The following is a 17,776-nucleotide window of genomic DNA, read 5'->3' as shown; positions in this document are numbered from 1 at the left end:
ATGTGCAAGGGGCTCTCCTCGCTGCCCTCCTCCTGCCTGGAGAGGTAAGTATCCAACCAGGTTACCCTATTCTCTTCTTCATGTATTCCCTGATCACGGAGTTTGTGTCATGTTGACATGTGATTTTGTGTTTCAGGGCAAAGGGGATGCGCGTGAAGTTAAGCCATCTAGCGGAGACACATCAAAGGAACAAGCAAAGCTTCACGTTAATAATTAAAATCAATAATACCGATTCATCGATACGACACCGGTGTGACCCAGTAGAACTGAACTGAGCTGTTTCCAACCAGGTTACCCTATTCTCTTCTTCATGTATTCCCTGATCACGGAGTTTGTGTCATGTTGACATGTGATTTTGTGTTTCAGGGCAAAGGGGATGCGCGTGAAGTTAAGCCATCTAGCGGAGACACATCAAAGGAACAAGCAAAGCTTCAAGTTAATAATTAAAATCAATAATACTGATTCATCGATACGACACCGGTGTGACCCAGTAGAACTGAACTGAGCTGTTCTCTCCTCAGGGCTCAGGATGGAAAAAGCTTTCAGGACCTGGAAGCTTTGCTGAACAACAAAAGTAAGAATTGAATCCGTATCTGTTCATGTGAGAGTCAACCCACCCCGATGTCTGGATGCAGACGGGAGCGATGAGCCGATAGAGCAGGTCCAGTCTGCTGGTACAGGATGTGATTCCCAGACATGTTCAGGACACTGCAGTGCAGCTGTTTTCCACAGCTGTCTCACTCGCTGTCTCTTACAGGTGGTCTGCAGGCGTTTCATGGGTTCCTGCTTTCAGAGTTCAGCTGTGAGAACCTGAGGTTCTGGCTTGCCTGTGAGGACTACAGGGTTTCCCCCTCAAAGACTAGAGCCTGCAGCATCTATGAACGCTTCATCCACCCTGATGCCCCGCAGGAGGTGGGTGGAGACCGTGTCACGCAGCATAGATCTGTGCAGGGCTATTAATAGCAATCCGTTTCCCCTTCAGGTGAATCTGGATGCAGAGACCCGGGAGGAGCTGCTGAGTGAGATGGACTTCGACCGGGCACAGCAGAGGATCTACAGTCTGATGGCCAAGGACTCCTTCCCCCGGTTCCTGCGCTCCTGCCTCTGCATGGAGGCCGCCGGGGCTTTCTAAACCCTCCCTGGTTCTGCTTGTACTTCACCAGAGAACACGTGCTTACCTGCTCATCTCTGTGCATGATGCGTGTTCATCGTCATATAAATAGTTATAAAGCTCACATAGCAGCTCTGGACTACATGTGGTAATAAGGACTTAAATAAATAAATAGGAAACAGCAGAGGGGTTATTCTTCGGTGAATTGTGGGTTCCGTCCCCCTGGCGCCCCCTACAGGAGAACCAGTGAAAGGCCGGTATAACGCAGTGAGGTTGAGACACACGCAAACAACTCCAGTTTCACTGTGGTTTTATTCTTCACTGCTTTCATTTGAAAGAGAACTCTTGCACTTCAAAGTATTATATTCGTACATATCAATATTTTAGAATTCCAGTTTGAAACTATTTCCACGTTACAAAATAAACCCAGATCAAGTGAGCATCGACAACAATAACATACGTGCACTTAGAGGCCCTCTGAAAACCACCCCATGGAAATGGTGACACAAGCTCCTGCTGTAGTTAGTTAAATTAATGAGAACAACACTGACATTTTGGTATCCGATTATTTGGCATACGTTGGGGGAACTATTTTTCTATCCCTAACCCTAACCCTTTTTGCTTAAAAGCTTTGCCAAAAACAGCATAATGTAGAAACAAATCAGTTCCACCCAACACACCTTCCCACATGTAGGGTACTCTGGGGAACTAAAAGCACTGCCCAAACGATTTTATACCGAGGGACCGAGATACAAAGTGTGACGTGGAGAATGTGTCCAGATCTTTTCCTGCAGTCTGCTCTGCCCGTTGAGTCCTCGTGCTCGAGTCCATGTCGGCAGACCTAGAGGTAGTATGCATGGTTGAAGAGGCCTCCCCATGTGGTGCACTACTGACCTAGTCACACGGAATCACAGTGTCGTGAAATAAAACAGGCCGCAGCCAAACGGCTATAAAGACGACGTCCAGACAAACAAAACCTCTTTAAAGATGTACAATGAAATCATACATGGCAGATCTGACAACAACAAAGTGGACTCAAACGTCCAACTGTACAAAAGAAAAATAAATTACAAATACACAATCGTCTTTTCAACTTGCGGCAGCATCTTTGAGAGAAGAGGTTCGATGGGTGGAAGAAGTGAGCTGCTATTCTAGGAGGACAAGGACAGACTGGAACCCCGCTAGCATTATCTCTGGGGTTTCCATCGGACCCACCAGCGGTCCTTTAGAGAAGTCTGTGTGTGTTTACGAACAGCTCATGTGAATGAAGGGGGGTGGGGGGGGGGGGTCAGTTAAGCTGTCAGAGAGACACTCAAACACAAACGTGCGTGAGGATGCTAACACGATGCTAACACGGACAGGCGCTCAGGTTCGAGCCGCAGACTGGGCGAGGCAACACCAAATCAAACGGCTGCATTCTCTACGCCAGTCTGACTACAAAGCCTGGGGGGTTGCCGTCTCCGACCACCATCGCTCAGCTATACCTGCAAGGCAGTGAGCGTTTTCATTTTGTCAATCAGAGAACATTAAAGCTGACCTAAATCTGGAGGGGCGACAGCCCAAAACCCCGTCTGCAGTGATCGTACGAAGAAAACAGCAAAGAGTTACAGGAAGTTATTAGTCGGAGTAAATAAAGAATATTAGCTAAAGATTCTAGTCATTTAATCACTAGAGGAATAAGATTGTGTTAGTTCCTTCTCCCTCTTCAGGTCAAAGGTCAAACCAGTTCACAAGTTTTAAAGCTCCACCAGTATCTATGAAGCATTTTAGTGCTGAGGACTGATTTAACCCTTTTTGTTCTCGGACGCCGTTTCAGAACCTTAAAGGGCAAGTTCACCCTAAAATAAAGAGGTGAAGTGATCTGCTGCTCGCCAGTAACTCAACACAGGAGGCGCTTTGACCTGCAGCTCCTGAGCTCAGCAGACTTTTATTGAGCTGTGTGACGTGAAGAGAACAAACGGCCGCATGTTCTACAAACCTGCAGTCACACCTTTCTACCGGTCAAACCGGCTGGACGCGTCAGCAAACGGCTGATTGTTCACACACCATGAAGTCGCAGCCGGTTCAACAGAGCTGAGGCACGCGGCGCCGACAGGAAGGAAGCGCTTTATTCTTTCAACTTTGCATCCTACACTCAGTTTTCCTCGCACAAACACAAGTCTTAAAAGATGCAAGCAGATGAAAAACCTTCATTTCGGGGTAAACTATGCCTTTAATGGTTACAGAGTAGAGACCAGACAGACAGACCCCCCCCCCCGGAGTCCCGGCAAAAGCCACACAAAGAAGGTTTTCCTGTCCTGTGCAGTACAGAGTGTATTTATAGCGTGGATTAGCATGTTACATTAATAGATAAGTACATTATGAGCGTACAGGTGTGGGATGGATACAGCATGAGCTAATAACGAGACGCTAACAAGGACCGACAGCCACGGCCTGTCATAGGCTTCAGCTGCCCCCCCCCCATTCCATCGGCTCAAAATTTTGCCGACAGTCGGTAATTTTTCACGAAAACAATTTTCATTGTGAAAATCCAGTAGATATAAATTTGGATCCCCCCTTTCTACACAGAATCAAAGAAATTAAATGTTAATATAACATTTCTGATGTCGGCGTTAATTTTAAATAACCGCATGTTTGGTTAAAATAGCCGTACCTTTAACTAGCAGGGTTAGTTTTCTACATATGTACACACTACCAGCAAGGACGAGGATATTTACACGTGGCTAGCAGCGCTTTAAACCAGGAAATGCTGCAGAGACTAAACACGACCTTCGTAACGACACAATCGTTTTTGCCAGATAGAATTTATGGGGTTACGTCCAGCTGAGGACGATTCATCGATGGAAGCCATTGAGAGGGAAAAACAGAGGCGACGGCAGAATGAATGAGAACCTGGATGGAACCCGGGGGGGGGGGGGGGGGGGGGGGACGGACACACACACACAACATGACAGTAAGACACGAGAGACACACGCGTGCCGGTCGGCGGCGCCCAACAGAGTGCGCTTACCAAAGTGAAATGAAAGCACATTGTGAGCGGTGATGTGTTCAGTAGGAGACGAGCGTCTCGGTGACATTAAGGTGCAGCGCCGCACCCCGACCACTGGGGGGGGGGGGCTCTAGAGGGCAGTGAGGCGCCCGGTGAGGGCCGCCTGGAGCTCGGACGGGAGGAAGACCCCCAGCTCTGTGATGATGCCTCCTGTGATGAGCTGGTGGGGAGTCACGTCAAACGCCGGGTTCCACACCTCGATACCTGCAGCGGCGGAGACAAGACGCTCGATGATGTCATCAACGCTGCGACAGAAACAAGACGCTCGATGATGTCATCAACGCTGCGGCAGAGAGAAGACGCTCGATGATGTCATCAACGCTGCGACAGAAACAAGACGCTCGATGATGTCATCAACGCTGCGACAGAAACAAGACGCTCGATGATGTCATCAACGCTGCGGCAGAGAGAAGACGCTCGATGATGTCATCAACGCTGCGACAGAAACAAGACGCTCGATGATGTCATCAACGCTGCGGCAGAGACAAGACGCTCGATGATGTCATCAACGCTGCGACAGAAACACGACGCTCGATGATGTCATCAACGCTGCGGCAGAGACAAGACGCTCGATGATGTCATCAACGCTGCGGCAGAGACATGACGCTCGATGATGTCATCAACGCTGCGACAGAAACATGACGCTCGATGATGTCATCAACGCTGCGACAGAGACAAGACGCTCGATGATGTCATCAACGCTGCGACAGAAATATGACGCTCGATGATGTCATCAACGCTGCGACAGAGACAAGACGCTCGATGATGTCATCAACGCTGCGGCAGAGACAAGACGCTCGATGATGTCATCAACGCTGCGACAGAAACATGACGCTCGATGATGTCATCAACGCTGCGACAGAGACAAGACGCTCGATGATGTCATCAACGCTGCGGCAGAGACAAGACGCTCGATGATGTCATCAACGCTGCGACAGAGACAAGACGCTCGATGATGTCATCAACGCTGCGACAGAGACAAGACGCTCGATGATGTCATCAACGCTGCGGCAGAGACAAGACGCTCGATGATGTCACCAACGCTGCGACAGAAACATGACGCTCGATGATGTCATCAACGCTGCGGCAGAGACAAGACGCTCGATGATGTCATCAACGCTGCGACAGAAACATGACGCTCGATGATGTCATCAACGCTCGATGATGTCATCAACGCTGCGACAGAGACAAGACGCTCGATGATGTCATCAACGCTGCGGCAGAGACAAGACGCTCGATGATGTCATCAACGCTGCGACAGAAACATGACGCTCGATGATGTCATCAACGCTGCGGCAGAGACAAGACGCTCGATGATGTCATCAACGCTGCGACGGAGACAAGACGCTCGATGATGTCATCAACGCTGCGGCAGAGACAAGACGCTCGATGATGTCATCAACGCTGCGACAGAAACATGACGCTCGATGATGTCATCAACGCTGCGGCAGAGACAAGACGCTCGATGATGTCATCAACGCTGCGACGGAGACAAGACGCTCGATGATGTCATCAACGCTGCGGCAGAGACAAGACGCTCGATGATGTCATCAACGCTGCGGCAGAAACATGACGCTCGATGATGTCATCGACGCTGCGGCAGAGACCCGTAGAGCGCCGCTGGAGCAAACATCTGGCCTGGGACCGGTCCTAACTCGGTCCAAAACCCAAACCAGCAGACAAAGCTCTGCAGAACCGGACTAGAACCCGGGGGCAGCCCCCGCTTCACGCCTTCCCTTGAACCGTGTGGTACCGGCTCAACAGGTTCAAGCACCCGATAGCTTTCCGTCTTGCCCTCCGGCGCCAGGCATGCGTGGAATGTCCCGCACCCTACCGCAGGCCGCCATCTTTAAACAGCCCGGCTACCACAGAACCACGGTTCCGTTGCCGCAGCCCCTGGAGGCTGTTCCCCGTCGGACCGCCATCTTTGAACCGTCTCACCTGGCGCTGCGATGGGGACTCCGTTTATCTTGGTGAGTTCCTCCGGGGGGCGCACCTCGATGACGATGTCCCGACCGCTCTCCAGGCTCAGGTCGCACGACGTACTGGGCGCAGCCACGTAGAAAGGAATCCCATGATGCTTTGCAGCGATGGCCAGCTGGTAGGTGCCCACCTTGTTGGCTGTGTCGCCATTGGCAACCACCCGGTCGGCACCCACCACCACGGCTGAGGGGAAGAAGAGGAGGGCAAGGTGAAGGCCTGACGAGGGAAGGACAGGAAGTGGAGCGCACGCCAACGCGCACCTGTGATGCTCATCTCCCTCATGGCGAGGGCGGCCATGCTGTCGGCGATGAGCGTGGCGGGGATGCCCTCGGCCACCGCCTCGTACGCCGTCAGCCGGGAGCCCTGGTTGTACGGCCTCGTCTCCGTGCAGTAAACGCGCTTCAGCCGGCCCAGCCCGTGGAGGCTTCGCACCACACCTGCACGCGTTCATCATCATCATCATCATCATCGTTAGAGCGCCACGGCGTTTAGCACCCCCCCCGCCCCGCGGCTGCTGCTCACCGAGCGCCGTCCCGTACCCGGCGGTGGCCAGCGAGCCCGTGTTGCAGTGCGTGAGGATGGTCACCGCGTCCCTGGGGACACCAGACAGGATGTGCTGGGCGCCATAGTTACCGATCTTCCTGTTATCATTGACGTCACGCTCAAGCATGTCTTCGATCCAGGTGATGACGCTGCGGGGGGGGGGGGGGGGGGGGGGCACAGCAGTGAGGAGTCCTACTCTCTCATTCATCAACTTTGTTTTCTGTTGCATCACAACAGAAGGGGGCGGGGCCTGACAGACATTAACCCTATGATGACTGATAAACTACAGATCCGACCCGCCGCTACGGACGCCCTGCCTGCGGCGCTATGTGTGTGTGTGTGTGTGTTAGCAACCTGCGGCTAATGTTTGAAATGAACCGTTGGATCAGAGTTTAGCTCCTGTTCACCAGATGCTAAGCTAACGCTAACCCCCCCCCCCCCCCACCTTTCTCTGAGCGGCTCAGAGTTCTTCTCCATGCTCTCGTTCTCGGCGAACTCCATCAGCTCGCGGGCGGCGCGGCCCATGTTGACAGCGGTGGGCCGGGCCGAGGTCAGGTGACACAGAGACTCCCTGATGAAGGTCACGGGGTCATCGCCCCCGGTGCCCGCTCGCAGCTCCACGGCCAGGCTGAGGCAGCCGACGATGGCGATGGCCGGGGCGCCCCCGCACCTGGGGAGGACAAGTTAGTCACACCTGGTCCTCCTCTGCATGCAAACATGGGCTGGAGGGGGCTATTAACCCCCCCCCCAGCGGAGGAGTCAGGGGGGGGACCCCCCCACCGACAACCCTGTAGCTGAACTGAACACCTCCGTGTCAGGGGGGCAAGCGGGGGGGCGGGGGGGGGGGGGGGGGGGGGGGGGTTAGGGTTAGGGGGGGCGATGTGCAAGAACCAGGATGCGAACAAAAAACAGTAAAAGTCATTAATAATGTATCGATAATCTCCCACAGATGGGGGGGGGGGGGGCTGCGCGCAGATTCAATGTGAGCACTACAAATAAAAGATGGGGGGGGGCGCTGCAGGTGAACCCACAACAATAATACAGGCCGACAACCGGAGACGCGACACAAAGGACCGGAGACAGACGCGTGCACGACGGGAGCGACGCGCGCTGCACCCGGCGCGGGGGGGGGGTGCTCCCTACCTTCATGGACTTGATGGCCGCGTACGCGTCGTGCACGGAGCGGATCTCCTCGTAAACGGTCTGGTGCGGCAGCAGCAGCTGGTTGAGGATCTGCAGAGACCCGGCCCGGTAACGGATCGCTTCCAGCGTCATGACCGAACAGCGAGGCGGGCTGGGGGGGCGAGGAGCACCGAAGCACCGGGTGCGCGCGCACACGTTCGCTTTCTCCGCGACTCAGTGCGCGCTGAAGTGACCGCGGCCTGGCTGTCGGAAGTCCCGGGAACCGTCAAAGAAAAACAGAAAGTGTAGAGGGAGGTGGGAAGGAGCAGGAGGAGCAGGAGGAGGAGGAGCAGCAGCAGGAGGAGGAGCAGCAGCAGGAGGTCTGCTGTGCTGTATGGGAGGATGAAGAGGGACGAGGAATGAGAGGACTGGAAACGTTCTCTGACACGGAACCACGTGTCCACCGACCAGGAAGCGCTCGCCTCCGTGGCCACGCCCACTAAGCAGCTGTACCCTCCCCCTTCTCCCTTTGTCAGGAGATACTTCATTAACATAAAGGAGAGACCCGGACCCCCCCCCCCCTATTATAAAAACAGACATTTCACCGTAAAATTCTTCCGCTCGTCACGTGACGTGACCTCTCATAGCTGATTGGAGGATTCATTGATCCGATCAGCCCATCACTCTCACCCGGGTCCGGATCCACTCAGAACCTCAGTGGGTTCTTCCTCTCATCAGGCAGTTTCTGCTCCTTGGACAAATCTACTGAAGTAAAACACGCCCCCCTCTCTGTTCGCCCCGCCCCCCTGCTCTGTATTCATGAAGCCCATTCACTGGTTTTTGGGTCATCCAGACCCACAAAGGTGCTGGGGTCAGATCCTGCCCAAAGGCGGCTGGGATAGGCTCCTCCCCTTATCAGGTGACAGAAGAAGAACACAAACTCCCTGCTGTTACACAACTTTATTCAGAATAAAAGCTTCCAACATTCCCCACACAAAATAAAATGCGCTTTATGTCCTGAACGTGAATACATTAATACTTTTCCCGTAAATGATTGAATGATCGGCACCATAGATTCATCATCAAATGTATTTAGCATAGCTAATCCCAAAAGAAACCAACAGAACCAAAGGTTCTCCTTAAACAGCGAGGAGGATAGAACCCGGCACCAGCAGGTCCTGCTCATTCAGCTACCACGCCCAATGCTGATGAGCTTGTTGCCATGACAACAGGACAGCCACAGAGGCCAAAAGGTTGCTTGAGCAGTGGGGTGATGTGGCAGGAGTGTGTGTGTGTGTGTGTGTGTGTGGGGGGGGGGGGGGTGATATGGGACTAAAGGGGTGCGCTCTAGTCCTGATTGTTCACGCCATCGCTCTGCACCACGGCCGACCCCACAAGGAAAGGTCACATGGATCCAGCAGGAAGCGCTTGGGACAGAAAACGCTCTCTGCAGGGGGGGGGGGGGGCATTATGGTGGGGGGGCTAACGCAAAAATCAAGGCAGACTTTAAACTACCAGATCAGATGGAACAGGATGATCTGCTAATGGATGGGAGACCAGACACAAATCTGCTCCCACTGCGTGAGGAAGAGGAGCGCTTCATTACTTCAGGTCACCGCGTCCCTCCCGAGTCGTCTGACCGGAGCGGAGGGACGAGGACAAGCGAGGATGAAGACGAGGACAATGAGGAAGCAGCAGCAGCCCGTTGTCGAGGTAATCTCCTCACACATTCAGAGCCCCAAAGGCGACGCTACGTCTGATCTGCCCGTCTCCTTGGTGACCACAAACACTAATCCCTCATTATGGGATGTAGGCTTTTTTTATGGCCATATCACAGCGCTCCAAACGGGGCAGATTACTGTAATCTGGGAACGCTGAAGCAGACAGATTAGATTAAGATCATCAAGGGTTCAAATCCCACTGCAGTGACACATTTCTTTGGTCGTCTACGGACACCCAAATGCTCTCTGATCTGGTGTCAGAATGATGTCACATCGGTTTTACCGTTGCCGTGGCGTGGGGGGGGGGGGGGGGGCGTCGCCTCTCATTGCGTGCGCTTCCTCCTCAGCGACTCCAGCTGGAGCAGAGATCAGAACACGTTAGCGTCAGAGGAAGCTAAACGCCTTACCGACGGACAGACGGCGGCGAGCCTCACCTCGGTCTCCACCATCTTCAGCCGACCCAGCGCATCCTTGGCGCCGTCCTGAACGAGGACAGAGTCGGCGTGTAAACGAAGGGGGAGGAGCCAGCGCCCCCCCAGACCGTCCTGAACTCACCCTGTTGCCTTGGCCGGAGTGCTTCTTCACGCCGTCCGCCAGGCCTTGGGCTAAGCGCCGCAGCACGTTCTCGTACTCTGGGGGCAGCGAGGGTTTCATTCATGCTTGAGACGCCCACGCGGAGACGTGCACGTGTGCTGTTGCACGTGTGCGGTTCTGTGTGACGTACCCGTCAGACCAGCAGCGCCTCGCTCCAGCTGCGCTTTCTGCCACTGCAGCCTGTGCGTGAGCTCCTTGTGCTGATGGACGAGCTCAGGGGGGGGGTCCCGTCTCGCCTTGTGATACTCTGCAATCTGAGAGACAACAGCGCGAGACGTCAGGACACGTCCGGGCCCGGGACGACGCCGTGGCTTCATCAGCACGCACCTTCCTCTCCAGCTGCTCCCTGTCGTAGTTGAGGAGGCTGAAGCTGTGGAGCTTGTGCTGAGGGGGGGGGGCGCTGGCGTCATGTCTGGGTTTGGACCGAGGAGACGGAGCCTGGTTGAGACACACAGAGATGATGTCTCAGGGCGTCCTCACTCAAGCAGGACGCACCGGCGGTGGGCGTTAAGGGAAGACCAGTAAAACCTTTACTCACGCGTTCCCTCTGTCTCTGAGGGGGGGGGCCGCTGGCGTCATGTCTGGGTTTGGACCGAGGAGATGGAGCCTGGTTCAGACACACACACATAACGATCACATCTCATCCTCAGACTCAGCATGCGTTTGGTTCTGATCGGCCCAGCAGCTGCACTCACTCGGTCCTTCTGTCTCTCTGGGGGGGCCGGGGGGGACAGGGGGGACACGGGGTCGAGGACCAGCCACTTCTCCGTCGTCGGCTGGACCTCCACTCCCGACAGAGGCTCTCTGATCTTCACCCTCACCTCTAACTTTCCGCCGGTGGCTTTCCGTCCGTCCATGACCTGTGAGGCAGGTCAGCATCAGACGCCGGTTCTGTTCTGGGCGAGTGTTTGGGTCAGAGGTCGGGCGTTCTGGGCGCTTACCTCGATGATCTCTCTGATGTCACAGTGGCTGTCTAAGGCCTCCAGCTTCAGCTGAGCAGTGCCCACCGGTCTGTCCGTCTTAAACAGGCCTCTGTAGATACAGCGGAGTCAGACCGTCGCCATGGAGACCGACGGGCAGCCGCTGCCCTGAAGCCTCGCGCCGCCTTACCCCTTGTGGATGATCTCGAACTTGAGGCCTTTGGACTGGACGACCCGTTTGAAGCCTCTGTGGCCGCGGCTGATGCTGAGCCTGAACTTCTCTTTGAACTCTGGGCTGCTGCTGTTCTTCACGGTGCTGGTTTTGTCCCGCTGGGCCTCGTCCTGCACACGGAAACAGGAACGCATTCGACGCCATCTTTACCTCAGCAGAGAGCGAGTTCTGCTCGCAGGGGAGAGACATTCTTACCGTATTAGGAAAAGGAAACTCAAACTTCACGCTGGCATCCAGGTCGTCAGGTGACACACCTGAAAGCAAAGAGGGGGGGGGGGGGGGGTAAACATACATGTAGCATGTTACAACCTGTCCCTTAAGACGCAGAGCGTCGGTACCTGAGGGAGGGGGCAGGTTGATGCCTCTGACGATGTAAAGAATCATCTCATTCGGTGCCAGGCTGGAGTTCACCCTGCAGAGGAGGTAGAGGGATGACGCGGCTAGCCGGCCCGGACCGCGTCTGGTCGTCTGCATGCATTTATAATCCTACAGCCTTCCTCTCCTGACCCACCGATGATCTGTATTCTCACGTCAGAACATCAGCGACTCTCCAGAACAAAATAAGAACCTCTCACACAGCTCAGATTCCACCGCTAACGCAAGCGACCCCATCAGTCACGTGACTTCTCTTCCGATAAAAAGCAGCAGCATTCTGTGTTTAACACGGAAACTCACCGATTTAAAGGTAAAATAAACAGACAATAACAGGATTAAAGACGACCCTTTCTACTGCACCCAACCACCGGCCAAAGGCAGCAGTGAATAACGAAATATAACATCATGTCAGGGTTTGTTGCTGACTTCACGGTGCTGAACGTCCTCTCCTCCGTGCGGCGCCGGGGGACCGGCTGGCCCTTGGCGTGGGCGTTCTTCAGGAGCTCTATGTTCTTCATGCACTCGTCAGCCATCTTATCAAACCTGGGGACAGACAGATTACAATCAGGAAGACTGCCTTCCCCTTATGGGTGCTAATGACGCCAGGGGATCAATAGCATTCATAAAGGAAATGCTAATACTCCAGGGGAGTCTGGTTGCCTTGGTGATTTTTATCCCTTCTTGGTTTCTCTGTTTTCTGCTCCAACAAAGCGGTCTCCCAGTCTCTCAGAACGGGACACAAGTGTCTCGGATGAGAATCGTCTTCCATCACTGAACAAGTCCGGTTGCTTCTGCTTTTCTCCTTTTCTGCTACTTGCAGTTTGTTCACTTTTCCCATTCATTACAGATATATTTTGTTGGTGAGGATCAGTATCACTGCCTGGTTGTTTAGTTTTACTACACACATCTGTGGATCCATTCCTGCTGCTGCTTTGTGTGGTGCGTTCTGTATTCCTATGCTTTTTTAACTTGGTGTATTTTACATTTATCCTACAGCAGAGCACTGTCGTTTGCATTTGATTATTGCCGTTACATTGTGTTACATGTTGCATGATTCCTAGTCTGTGAACCGTCATTGACGGCTATAAAATGATTCTGGTCGTTGGTTCAGATGCCTCAAAATGAAGGTCGCTTACCTCAGAGCCTCGGCCACACTGCCCAGGAGGACAAACTCCTGAGAGCAGCCCAGACATTTCTGTGGACACACAATAGAAGGCGGTAAATAAACCCACGATGAAGCCTTTAAAGCAGCCATCAGTCCGAGGCGTTTAATGCCAGCTGGAACAGCAGAGAACAGGTGAGAACCTCATGCTGCTTTCGCAGGAGATCCATCAGGCTGTGGTACTGCTCACTGGAGCGGGGGGAGACGGGGGAGGCACGGGAGCGAGCCAGGGAGTAGTCCTCCTCACCGACTGGGGTGCTGGGCATCTGTCAGGGGGGACACAAACACACACCAGTGTGAGGAGAAAGGACCGGCGGAAGAGCGTCCACCTGAAAGGTGGAGCATCCGTTCCTCTGCTGGGTCGACAGAAAGACCAACAGAACCAGGACGGAGAGCGTGGGTCCGGGGACGGGTCCGGATCAGACAGGAAGACACACACACACACGCCTCATGTTTGGCTCCTCCTCTGACAGCAGGTCCACCATGTGAACCTTCTTGAACACCCTTACTTGAACATTATTACCTTTCTGATGTCGACAGGGAGGCCGGACTTGGCAGCAGTGATCATGGGGTCCAGTCCCTTTGCGTGCCGGAGGTGTTGCGCTGCAGCAGTCATGTCCTACACACGTCAGCACACGGATCAGTCACAAAGTCACAACACGAAACGGCAAGCGCCAAAACCACAGAGCTCTGCAGCTCACCTTCATCTGTTTGGAGCGCAGCGCTGCACGCATAAAAGCCTGTCGCCGTAGCAACAGGAAGTCAATTTGCTGCTGAGCTACGAGCAGAAATATTAGAAAAGGGGGAAGTTAAACAAAGTCGCTGATGGAATATTGCGTGCGGCTGCTTCGACACACCTTTAGGGCCCAGTTTTAAAGTTGCAGAGCCACCGGGGGCCGGAGGGGCCGGAGGGGCCGGAGGCTTAGGTTTCTGGGATGGTGGATTTCTTGAAATGAGTTGCTGCTTTAGAAATAAACAAACCTGTTTATTAGTCACAACAACAACAACAACAACAACAACAACACACGTTACTAACGGAGCCCATATCAAGGCTTTTACCTTGTCACCATCATCTCCATCTGCGTCCTGATTGGCTATCTGCAGAGCCGTTTCCAGGACATGCATGAAGCTCTGCTGACCGTCCCCGGAGCCCTGGAGTGGGGGGCAGCCTGGAGGGGCAACGCACACAGCTGACTGAATGTTCAGCACAAAGCACGCATGCTGGAGCAGAGCAAAGGACGCTACCTGGTGGCGCCGGGAGGTCCGACAAGGTCACCGGCCGTCCGGCTTTATGAGCTCTGATAGAATCCTGGTATTGCTGCCAAGAAAAGAAGCAAAGTTTGCGTCTGAAAGGACAAATGACGCCTCAGACATTCTGGAATTATTCACACAAAAACAACAACAATGAAAAAGAATCACAAAATCCTGCCGACCACAACGTGCGTCAACAACGAGACACCCACAACCTGTTTGTGGTCATGACTGCGCTGCTGGGATTTGATTGGTGCTTCCCCAAACTGAGGTGAGTCACACACACTCGGAGATACGACGCCAGACAGCGACCTCTTGGAGGAAGTGACTTCTCAGATCACCTTGACGATGCGCTGGTGCATGCGAGCCTTGCGCTCGTCTCCTTTGCTTTTGGCTCCCTCTGCTGCAGACTTGTAGATGTCCATCCTCTGCTGAAGGGCCTCCGCCAGGGAGGTGGGGGCAGGAAGGTCTGTCAGGACGCGCGCGCGCGCACACACACACACACACACAGTTTATCAGTTCCCCTGTGCTGACTAATCAGAAGGAAGCATCATTTACTACGCTCTTACCTGTAGGAGTCACCTGAGTGGGTGCAGGAGGAGCAGCAGAATTAAGGGACGACTGAGGAGGAGGAGGAGGAGGAGGTGCAGAGTGTTCCGTGACTATGTCTCCTGCAGAAAAGGAGCCGACGGTAGAAATGGGTTTTCATTAGAAACAATCAGGATTCAGTTTTTTGTCACGCGCACTGATATCCATGCCAATCAATAAATTGGGCTGGGGGGGCATGGATGGATGCTCCCCATCCTATATTTACTCCTCAACAATTCTGTGCCAGGAGGTGGAGGGAAATAAATGACCCCCCTAAACGGGGACTACCAACCCGGAGGAGGAGGCAGCAGGCTCAGGTCTACTGGTTCTCCTCTGTGCAGCGCCTCCACCAGAACATCCAGCTTCTGCAAACGTGGAGTTCATCTCTCGTGAGGAGCGACTCCCAGAACGAGCGCCCCGACGCCGTGAGGCGGCAGTAATTCCGTTACCTTGGCAGTCACATAGAGCCGCTTGGCCCGGTCCACGTCGCCACCCTGTTTGGCCCCCACAGCGGCCATCTTGTACTCCCTCTGTCTGGACAGCACCGCCTGTTCCAGGCCGGCATGGGGGGACGGCAAATCTGGGTTTGTGTGGGACACAAAGATAAAGACACGCCGGTGAGCGGCCGTCCGTCTGCCGGTTGTTGTCCAATATAAACATAAAAACAACAAACACCCTTGTTGTTATTTATGTCCTCCCAGAGGACAAGTGTGCTCGCCAGTCTGTTCACCTGAGCCTCCTGCGTCACGCTGGCCGGGGGACAGGGGGGACACGACCGGTGTCTCCGGGCTGATGGCAGCGGCAGGCTTCTGGGGCGGGGTCAGATGAAGTGGTCTCGTGTCCCTTAAAGGCTTCTGATTGGTGGGGGGAGGGGGCATCGTGTGCTCCCCGACGGGTTCGGGCTGGGCAGCGACGTTGGCCTTTCCTCCGAGGACGACGGGCGGCGGCACCTCCTCGCTGTTGACCGGTTTTCCTTTCCTGACCGAGGCCAACATGGACTGCAGCGTCTGGAGTTCATGAAGAAGACAATCGCAGAAGGTCTTCATCATCACAGGAGATAACGGCAGATGAGAGACTGCTTCAGAGCTCTTTACCTTTAGCCCACGCTCATACCGCCTCACTTTGCTGGACTCCCCCGCTGCCTTGGAGTTGGAAATGGCTGTTTGATACATGTCGATACGCTCCAGTAGGGAGGACTCCATCCCAGCAGGAGCAGCAGGAGCAGCAGGAGCAGCGGCGCGGGACGGGACGCTCACTCTGGGAGCTGACGGCGTTGACATGGGATCAGGAGTTCGCTCCTCGTCGTCTGCTAGAACTTCTTGCAGTTCTGCCTGGAACAGAGTGATTTTAACAGTTTAGGGGAAACCCAGATTATATATATCTAATCTGCAGCTCCTCCTTTACACAGGGATGAAGACTGGAGCAGGTTGTTCTACGTCATCGATTAATCAGAATCAAAAATGATGCAACTTACCAGCAGATCTTCATCATCCAACTCATCGTCCCCGATGTCCTCGTCGTCCAGGTCTTTCATACAGCTAGCTGCCATGCGCTCTATTTCAGCCATGGCAACAGGAGCTGAACGGGAACAATAATCCAGATTAAACGGGGACAGGGAAATGAGATCTTTGCTGCTCGATGTCTCTGCCCACGTCTCACCTTTGCCTCCACCTTTCTGCCCCCGTGACCTCCCGTTTCCTCCACCATCGCTAACCAAACTGAGCAGCTCTGCCTCCAGGTCTTCATCATTTCCGTCATCGTTCATCACGCCATCTGGGGACAGGTCGAGGAGCAGCCCCATCTGGGACAAGGCGGAACAGAGACAGACAGGGACCTGCTGGATCACACCTTGTTGACACATTAGCAGGAGTTTCATGCATCACTGGGTGTTACCTGTTTGGCTCGGGCTGCCCCATGACCCCGGTGGGGGGGGTTCCGACTGTGACTCATGGGCTCTTACTGCCTACACGTTCGAGCGGATAACCGGACAGGAGCTGCCGCCGGCGGACATAAACAGACGTCCCCCGGTTAGCTTAGCAAACACAACAAACAGTGAATGTCTCTCCGGTTAGCCTAGCAAACACAACAAACAGTGAAAGTCTCTCCGGTTAGCTTAGCAAACACAACAAACAGTGAATGTCTCTCCGGTTAGCTTAGCAAACACAACAAACAGTGAATGTCTCTCCGGTTAGCCTAGCAAACACAACAAACAGTGAATGTCTCTCCGGCTAGCTTAACAAACACAACAAACAGTGAATGTCTCTCCGGTTAGCCTAGCAAACACAACAAACAGTGAAAGTCTCTCCGGTTAGCCTAGCAAACACAACAAACAGTGAATGTCTCTCCGGCTAGCTTAACAAACACAACAAACAGTGAATGTCTCTCCGGTTAGCTTAGCAAACACAACAAACAGTGAAAGTCTCTCCGGTTAGCTTAACAAACACAACAAAGAGTTAATTTTTACTAAACATTTAAACCGAGAGTTTCAAAATCCGCGTTCGAACGAATCTGGGCGATTCGTCGAGTTAGAAAAGATACGAGAGAAGAAGTGTTTATAATACCGAGCTGTGAATCTACTTCCTACATGTCGTTTCCCATGGCAACGCTTTACGGCTGGACGAAAAGCGGCCATTACTACCGTAAAACAGTGACGCCGCCAAGTCGTTAGAAAACACCGGTAAGTAAGAAATGCTACACTTATTTTATCTGTATTAATGTAAGACCATCCTCATTGAGGGTTTGTATTTTCATTGGTTAAATAAATAATAATAATAACAATAATAATAATAATAAGGGCGTTTTAAAACGTCACTATTATTATTATTAATGCGGTTTTGAGATTCGAAAGTATTTCTTTGGCTATATTATATATGATATAATAATATTTTTGAACCTCTGAAGCGTTCGAGCGGGATCTGGTGGGCGTGGCCACCGACGGAACTTCGACTGGAAAGAATAAATTCTGGTTTAGTTTTCTGAAACGTTTCAGTTTTACGGTTAACCACGATTTACGTTTGACTGTATTTTACTCGCGTATTCCGGAAGTAAATCTGCGGTCGGGTTCTACTGTACGTCAGGTTTAACTGATATTAGCTAGTTGCTGTTACCTGCAACGCGATGCTAAC

General features: G+C 53.2%; 3 protein-coding genes across 3 annotated transcripts; 1 reads left to right on the top strand and 2 right to left on the bottom strand.

Moving 5' to 3' along the window:
- si:ch211-196h16.12 (regulator of G-protein signaling 5) lies at nt 1–1,132 on the top strand. The gene is made up of 5 exons (XM_068750502.1): nt 1–44; nt 367–435; nt 522–574; nt 758–912; nt 983–1,132. The coding sequence occupies exons 1-5, from the start codon at nt 1–3 to the stop codon at nt 1,130–1,132; spliced, it is 471 nt and encodes a 156-aa protein (XP_068606603.1).
- Nucleotides 1,133–4,230: 3,098 nt separating this feature from the next.
- Nucleotides 4,231–7,961, bottom strand: mri1 (methylthioribose-1-phosphate isomerase 1). The gene is made up of 6 exons (XM_068750500.1): nt 7,828–7,961; nt 7,132–7,353; nt 6,666–6,835; nt 6,404–6,580; nt 6,102–6,326; nt 4,231–4,364 (listed from the first exon to the last, which is right to left on the bottom strand). Exons 1-6 carry the CDS (start codon nt 7,959–7,961, stop codon nt 4,231–4,233), a joined length of 1,062 nt encoding a protein of 353 aa, XP_068606601.1.
- Nucleotides 7,962–9,843: 1,882 nt separating this feature from the next.
- On the bottom strand, nt 9,844–17,240 carry cc2d1a (coiled-coil and C2 domain containing 1A). The gene is made up of 29 exons (XM_068750499.1): nt 17,213–17,240; nt 16,545–16,645; nt 16,311–16,452; nt 16,126–16,229; nt 15,746–15,982; nt 15,382–15,658; nt 15,101–15,231; nt 14,944–15,016; nt 14,633–14,734; nt 14,405–14,532; nt 14,058–14,130; nt 13,872–13,981; nt 13,670–13,775; nt 13,514–13,590; nt 13,336–13,431; nt 12,956–13,078; nt 12,787–12,845; nt 12,077–12,193; nt 11,614–11,687; nt 11,471–11,529; nt 11,234–11,385; nt 11,065–11,155; nt 10,819–10,983; nt 10,662–10,730; nt 10,451–10,561; nt 10,254–10,377; nt 10,085–10,161; nt 9,964–10,011; nt 9,844–9,885 (listed from the first exon to the last, which is right to left on the bottom strand). Exons 2-29 carry the CDS (start codon nt 16,599–16,601, stop codon nt 9,853–9,855), a joined length of 3,015 nt encoding a protein of 1,004 aa, XP_068606600.1. The 5' UTR covers nt 16,602–16,645; nt 17,213–17,240; the 3' UTR covers nt 9,844–9,852.
- Between the last annotated feature and the right edge of the window lie 536 nt (nt 17,241–17,776).

Source organism: Brachionichthys hirsutus, chromosome 17 (assembly GCF_040956055.1).
Source record: "Brachionichthys hirsutus isolate HB-005 chromosome 17, CSIRO-AGI_Bhir_v1, whole genome shotgun sequence".
In the NCBI taxonomy this organism is placed as follows: Eukaryota; Metazoa; Chordata; class Actinopteri; order Lophiiformes; family Brachionichthyidae; genus Brachionichthys; species Brachionichthys hirsutus.
This window is presented reverse-complemented; position numbering and strand designations above follow the sequence as displayed.